Source organism: Triticum dicoccoides, chromosome 2B, assembly GCF_002162155.2.
Source record: "Triticum dicoccoides isolate Atlit2015 ecotype Zavitan chromosome 2B, WEW_v2.0, whole genome shotgun sequence".
In the NCBI taxonomy this organism is placed as follows: domain Eukaryota; kingdom Viridiplantae; phylum Streptophyta; class Magnoliopsida; order Poales; family Poaceae; genus Triticum; species Triticum dicoccoides.
Window position 1 is genome coordinate 594,879,506 of NC_041383.1, and position 7,968 is coordinate 594,887,473.

At 45.5% G+C, this 7,968-nt stretch overlaps 1 protein-coding gene across 1 annotated transcript in view; it reads right to left on the reverse strand.

The window, feature by feature from the left end:
- Positions 1–4,311: 4,311 nt before the first annotated feature.
- LOC119365071 overlaps positions 4,312–7,968 on the reverse strand; it is a 14,690-nt gene continuing 11,033 nt past the window's right edge. Inside the window, exons 2-3 of the mRNA XM_037630658.1 lie at positions 4,870–4,929; positions 4,312–4,747 (exon numbers count right to left, since the gene is read on the reverse strand). Of these exons, the coding sequence (XP_037486555.1) occupies positions 4,674–4,747; positions 4,870–4,929 (134 nt within the window). The 3' untranslated portion in view covers positions 4,312–4,673. The remainder of the gene's footprint in view (positions 4,748–4,869; positions 4,930–7,968) is intronic.

Genomic DNA, 7,968 nt, shown 5'->3' on the forward strand with positions numbered 1-7,968 from the left:
CAAAAACAAATGCTAATTAGACGTGACAGAACGTGTACGTGCTAGCCTATACTCAACTAATGCAAGCTAAAACTTACAAACAAACATGCACTATTCCCTACGTGCTCGCTAATGCAACATGATTATCTGACACGCCTGTTACATCGTGACTTCAACCGCCGGCGGGCAGCACCACGTGCTGCACTGCAGCTCCCCGGCCGGCGAGGTCTGCGAGGACACGGCACCACGCATGTTGCATGTTGCACTGCAGGTCCGCCGCCGTGGCGAGATTCAGATTGCAGCGTCCCTGGTCGACGACGAGATCATGGGGTCGCAGCGCTGCTGTGCTTGCGTCTAGGAACGAGAAGAAGCGAGTGGAGCGGTTGCAATAGGTGGTAGTACGTGCAGCAGAGATTTTCTAGCTCTTGCAGCGGGTGGCTGCCGCCAGTGACGACGGGTCGGTGGCCGGTGGTGGCTGTTGCTGCGTCGGCGGAAGGAGATGAGGATTTGGGATACGGGAGAGAACGAGCGAGGAAGAAAGAAAGAAAACATGTGGTGGTTGGAGGAGATAGGTGGAGAGAGAGGAAGCAGTGCGTGGGGTCGCAGCTGACACGTGGCGGAAGCAGGAGGCGGCTGAAGTTCCGTTGTTATCAGCCGGTTTAAGAACAGCGTTTTCCCATCAAATATCGCTGTCTGGGCGCGAACCGGCGCCAAAATTGGCGTGGGGTGATCGGATTCTCCGCCGCTGCCCCCACGTTGCCCCCGGCGCCGATTTCGGCCCACTTTTGGCGCAAATTAGCCCATTTTGCAGATCACTTTCGGCGCAAATTGGCCCGCTATCGGTGCAAATTGACCAATTTCGGTCCATCACGGCGCAAATTCAACAGAAGCTATTTATTATCACATAGTTCATCACAGAAAACTAAATAGAAATCAAATAGTTCAATACAAATTATATAGTTCAACAAATAAAAACACATATTTCATCACACATCGAGTTACACGTTGCCCTTGAGGCTCCATAGGTGCTCCACTAGATCCTGCTGCAGTTGTTGATGTACCTGTGGGTCTCGGATCTCCTGACGCATATTGAGAAAGACAGTTCAGGTTACCGGTAGCTGGTGATCAACTTGGGCAAGAGGACCCTGCCTGTAATATGGTTCAGTGTCAAACATTGACTCTTCCTGCTCGCTCCCAATGATCATGTTGTGCAAGATGACACAGCAAGTCATGATCTCCCACATTTGATCTTTTGACCAGGTCTGAGCGGGGTACCGGATAATAGCAAATCGAGAATGGAGCACACCAAATGCCTACTCGACATCCTTCCTGCAAGCCTCCTGACACTTGGCAAAGTGGGAGTTCTTGCCTCCTGGCACAGGGCTCGAGATAGTCATCACAAATATGGACCATCTCGGATAGATGCCATCTGCTAGGTAGTATCCCTTGTTGTAGTGCCGTCCATTGACCTCAAATTTCACCGGAGGAGAATGACCTTCAACAAGCTTGGAAAAGACAGCAGAGTACTGCAGTACGTTGATGTCATTGTGAGTTTCTGGCATACCAAAGAAGGAGTGCCAAATCTAGAGGTCGTGTGTGGCCACTGCCTCAAGTACCACACTGCAACCGCCTTTGGCGCCTTCGCACATCCCCTACCAAGCAAATGGATAGTTTTTTTATTTTCAATGCATGCAGTCGATGCTTCCAAGCATCCCAGGAAATCCTCTTGATGCATTCTGTGCTAAGATCCAAGCAGTGTCTTCAGTATTGGGTGATCTCGAGTATTGCGGTCCAAACACTACCAGCACTACCCTGCAGAACTTGTAGAAACACTCAATGGTCGTGGACTCGGCCATGCGTTCATAGTCTTCCAGTGAATCATCGGGAGCTTCGTATGCAAGCATCCTTATAGCCGTCGTACACTTCTGGAGTGAGGTGAATCCAAGTGTGCCCGTGCAATCCTTCTTGCACATGAAGTAGTTGTCGAACTCACGGATGAAATTCACAATCCTGAGGAAGAGCTTTCGGCTCATCCGAAAATGGCACCAAATACTTTGTCGTCGTGCAGTGAAGCGTCGGCGAAGTAGTCGAAGTAGAGCAAGCAATAGCCTTCCAGTCGATGCCTTTGCTTTGCCTTCAGCCGGCCCAGCGCCAAGCCACCTCGTCCGCGGCTTTGCATTGCTCGCGAGCAGTCGGGCCAGGGCGGCGAGGACCAAGAGATGCTCTTCGTCCTGGGTGTCGAAATCGGCTTCCTCCTCTAGGAGCACCGCGAGCCCTTCCTCGTCGTCCGAGTCCATGGCCGAGTAGACAAATCGCCGAACACCTGGCGGGCGTGGTAGGCGCGCAGCCGCCGGTATTCCAGCCCTGCGTGGCCGGAACATCGGAAAGCTCACCCAGGAACGGGGTGGAGGATGCCGCCGCGGAGCCCTCTCTTTTTTCGACGGGGGGATGGCCTATCTAGTGGCGGTGGGTGGGTGGGCGGCGCCAGGATCGGCAAGGCGGCGGCAGGGGCGTGCGCGCGTGGGGGGGGGGATCTGGATGTGCAAGATGCGTTTTCGCCTGATAGTGGTGGCCCAGATGCGGTTTTCCCTTCCGCCAGCCAGTGCGCTGGGTTCGGCCTAGGATCGCCGAGCCGGCGGATTTCGACGTCCTGGGGGCGCGACTAGGTTTTTTTGGCGCCGACGCTAAAAAACTCGCCCTGGAGGCCTGGTGGGGGCGCGAGTGGAGATGCTCTAACCTGGGTACACGCCATCCTGACAACTTTAGAGAAAATAGTATTGGGCCCGCGGAGTAAAAAAATAGACGTACCACACTGCACACTCTGCACGACACGTCCCCTTGGCGCAGATGTGCACGACAAGGGTATTTGCATGTATGAACCGATGTATGTCTACTTTTTTCTCATTTCAATGAACTTTAGCGTACAAATCACCTCTGCCTGGACGATCGGCTGCATAGTTGCGATCAGTTACCGCTGCGGGCAGGACGTCCGCTCTCGTTGCAATCGGTCTTTGCATCATGTGCGCAACTGGTCATATAGTAGGGTTAAGGCAAGCTGGGTAGGGCCAAAATTACCATTGGAGTTACTGCTGCTCTTTCATTTGGAATTCCCTAGTTATGACTTTGATGTAAGACTCGAACATAATAGCCTTAATTATGTAAGACTTTAATCGTTAATGGGTGTAACCTGTGATATCAGTTTGTTGTGTTAACTGAACATTGATTTTAAGATCATTATGCACACACAATCGGTGTCTTCGGTCATCTAGACCAGGGTCCCCACAAGAGGGCACACAATGTCGACCTTTTGCCAAAGGAGGAGATGTTGTGGTGGAGATTGGAGAGTAAGTAGGAAGGGATGAGGGAGAGATGGGTAAGAGTCCAAGCAAGAGGTTTTTGTGTGTTGTGTCTCTGCTCCCGTCTTTTTACCACAAGAGTACATCGGAGTACGATAAATTGCAAAGGTGTAATGAATTGAGTTTAAAGGATGCAAACACGAGGGCTCGATGATATTTCTTTTGTCCGGTGTTTGGATAGCCTCTCTATCCTAGTCATCAAGTTGATGGAGGCTTCGAACAACAAAAACTCTAAATAACACAAAAAGCATCATTTGAGTCGCCCACCAGTTGCAACCCCACCTATTCCGTCATGGCTACAAATGTTAAAGCCTTTTGGGGTAGACCTTGACACACAAAAAGGGATCTTCGAGTCTTATACAGACGAGTCATTCACACTAAATGACAACCATTTAGGAGGCGTGCAACCTTCAAGAGGAACAAGCAAAGTAATGTCACTTGGATAAGCTCTTCGACGATCTTCAATCAAAACACTATCAAGAACTCATATGATCTCACTCTCACAGAAGACACTCGAAGCAAACAAGAGAAACACTCAGTAATTGAGATTCAAGCACGAGGAGAGTTTGGCGTTCAAATAATCAATTAAATGCTCATGGATCACCCAACAACTATCTCGCCTTGGGGTTCAGGCCAACCCTACTACTGAAGTAGAAAGCATCATATTCCCAACACTTGATCAGGAACCGGGCGCAGAAATTCCTTTAAGAGAAGGGGATGCCTACAACCAATGCCTAAATAAAGGCATATGTCGAAAAGTGCAACTACTAATAGATTCAGTAAAAGAAGGCCTGGAACGACTTGGATGAAGTGACTACGAAAATTAAGTGAAAAAAGTTGGAATTGGTTTGAGGTCGCCACAATGAAAAGATAAACTTTGAGTCATTCATAGGTGGACGTGCCCAGTGGTCAAAATGCTGTCCAAACAACGTAATTGCCTAATCAATGACAAACCCTGCCCCGATAGTGCTGGTAATTAATGTGTGAAAAATGGCAAATATGCGGTGTTAGCATCCACACATCAGCAGCTTTATAAGAGTTGCCACTGGTATGCCACTTTGCATGTTCACGGACATACAACTCACAAAATAAAGATGTAGGATCTAAATGACACCCAAGCAGGTTTAGTTGCCCGCTGGTATATTTACTCGCAACAACAGCCGCTAAGGTACTGTAAACAAAGCCAAGCTAAAATACGATGACATAACCTGAGCAACGGCACATGGTACATTTGCAGAACATAAATATCTTTACAGTGTATCTATATGAATAACTCTCTCCAGCAAAGATTGCCCCCAGGTTTCAAGGCACAGCAATCTAACTCCATAACACCTTCAATCAAGCAAACCCACTTTCTCGATCACAAGTATTCGCATCTTGCACCTCAGTTTGCTCAACGGAGTCACTTTTGCCTGCGTCAATTATAATATATTATAGGTTGGCAGGATTCCACTAGAAGCAATAATTCTCGCCTTCTCAATCAAGTAAAAAAAAATGAAGAACAATAAGACAACAACACCCAGCAATAACTCACTTTCTTGACCACAAGTATTCGTATCTTGCACCTCAGTTTGCCCAAGGGAATCACTTCTACCTGGATCAATTAGAATAGATTATAAGTTGCTAAGGTTTCACTGAAGAAAAACAAGTGAGCAAGAACAATAAGGCAAAACAACACCAAGCAATAACCACATTTCAAGTTGGCTTCGGTCAATATCTTATTACAAATTTCACTTCCTTGTTTAGGAAATTAACTTGGTTCAAAGGCATTTTGACCTCTGTTGTTATATGCTAGGGAAGTTAAAGATCGACGGTCGGATTCGTACTAGACCAAATCCAACAGAAGTGGTCTCAGGCATTGCGGTCCCCCAAACGTGTGGCCTGGATTTGGTGTGTCAGACGTATTACTTAAACTGAAGCACCTAGAACCTCAGTTAAAAGAAGTTTCCCGCTCCACCGCGACTTCTCTGCTTCAGCACTGCAGTCGCTCCCTCCCTAGCCATCTCTTGCTGTCATTCCACATGCTCACAGAAATTGTCACCACTACCTGACATCTGCCGTACACGCCCTCTCCACCAATCGTGGCAAGCACTCCCCATCATCCGGTCTTCCAATCCCCTGGTCGGGGCGCTAGCACTGCCGCAGGCCGAAGTCCATATCACTGGCCCTCTCTGTGTGTGGGTTGCGGGGGTGCTAGCTACCAGATGCCATACCACTGCAGCCCGACCATGCACTGAACACAACATCTTCAACCGCACACACACACACAATTTGAAGAGGCAAGATAATATTTCAGAAAGTAGATGTGGAGTACAAAGTTCTTCGATGATCTAGAGTTTATATTTCTGTAAACCATATGCTGATCAAAATCTGAATCCGGTATATGTATTCCACTCCAAGAGGAAACCAAGGAATATGTTGCAGTCTTTGTGTTCAAGTCCAAAGTGATTTTCATTTTTTTATGTCCATTGCAGTGAAATGCTGACCAACTCCAAGTATTACAACGATTTACAAAATCCTCGCTGATTTAAACATTTCAAGTGATCCATCATTGCATTTGCTCTACAACAATACGAAGAAAAAAAGTGTTGATGATTGCATCCATAACTACTGGAGTTTATGTCGACTTTTTTTCTCAAATAGTTGGACGTGTTTAAAGCTTGGCGTGTTTGTATGGCTACATGCTCTTGCTATATTTCTACTAATAATGGGGTGTTTGTTACGTTACTTTCTCTACGTATACAGAAATTATAATGCAGCACCTTGGCAGATTCATGCTCGGACAATTATCTAGAAAGGAAATTAAGGAATTATAAGTCAAAAAACAGTTTTATCGTGTAGCTAACAATAGATATTTTTTCTCCATTGTCAGGACGTAACAATTTTGTTAGCAGAACTACATTTGTGCCTGCAAAGACTTGAAGACCGCAAAGTACCTATAGGTACATTTTCTTTATCTGCAGTTCAATATGGGACTTTGGTTTCTCATACTTTCTAATTCGGTGTCATAATAAAATACTACATGGAAAATATAATGTGTTTTGCATCAATGGTCTTACTTGACCGGTGCTCCAATTATAGTTTGTGTCTAACATAATTATTGGGGTTCCAGATACTTGTGCTGTCATCGAGTACCTTGAATTATTTGATGTAAATAATAATTGTGCTTAATTAACTCTCCTCTAGTTTTTGATATTTATGATTATGGGATGTGTTCTATGATGCAGGGATACGGCACATAGGTGCCGAATCGGTGCAGGACACTGCACCAGGACGGGGATACACATGGATAGGTGCCGAATCGGTGCAAGGAAGATCGTAAAGCTAGTGCAGCTGTAGCAAATAGTGCACCAACAAATCAATTAATCTCGCTGTCTCCTTATGAAAATCCGGGTTTGCCACGATCAGGGAAAAAACAGAAAGGCAAAGCAGGCCAACATTCCGGACAGTTTTACTGCTGAAGAGAGACACATTGCCGATTCTCATATTGCAAGGATGTTCTATACAGGAGGTTTGCATCTTAATCTTATAACTGTGTTGTACTGTACTAGTGTTGTTCACTTTGCAAGCATGCTGATTGTGTTATGCATTTATATTTTGCAGCTATTCCCTTCAATTTGGCAAGAAACCCCGAATATCATGCCTCTTACAGTTATGTTGCTAACAAAAAAATTGGAAGGGCATGTGCCTCCATCATAAAGGGCAGCCCGGTGCACATAGCTCCGGCTTGCGCAGGGTCCAGTGAACGGTCCGAACACTTTGGGTCTATAGGACGCACCTTTCCCTACATTTCTGCAACCATATATGATGCAAAAATGCGTTGAGGGCCACACTTCTGCAGAAGAGAAGGAACATATTGAGAGGATGCTTGAGCCTATCAAGATGACATGGCCCTTCAAAGTAGTGAGTATTGCAAGTGATTGATGGTCTGATCCTCAACGACGCCCTATTTTCAACTTCATAGCTATGACAGAGGGTGGTCCAATGTTCCTCAAAGCAATCGATACTGAAGGAGAAGTAAAAGCTTATTAGCGAATTATGTTACCTTAAATTTTGCTTGTTTGTGTTGTACAATGCTCATTGTTAGTTGCTGATAATTTCTAGTTCTTAATTTGATAGTGAAAAGCAAGGAATACATATTTGATAGGTTGATTGAAAGAAGTAATTGAAGAGGTTGCATCAAGAAATGTGGTCCAAGTTATCACCGACAATGCATCAAATTGCAAATATGCTGGCTTCAAGATTAAAGGGCATTGCAAAATATTTTCTGGACTCCATGTGTTGTGCACACCATCAACATTGCAATGAAGGACATATGTGATCCAAAGAACTGAATTTAAATGGATAAAACAAGCTGGAGATGATGCCTTTATATTAAAAATTATATCAAAGAACTGAATTTAAATGGATAAAACACGCTGGAGATGATGCCTTTATATTAAAAATTATATCATGAATCACAGCATGAGGTTGTCCATGTTCAATGTGTTCAGCAAGCTCAAATTTCTTGGAAGCAGCATCAATGAAGAAAATGATTCTCGATGAGGGGTGGTGGGATAATATCAAGTTAATTCTTGCCTTACTGAACCCATTTACTCAATGATAAGGGCTAAATCATGTCTCCATCTTATCT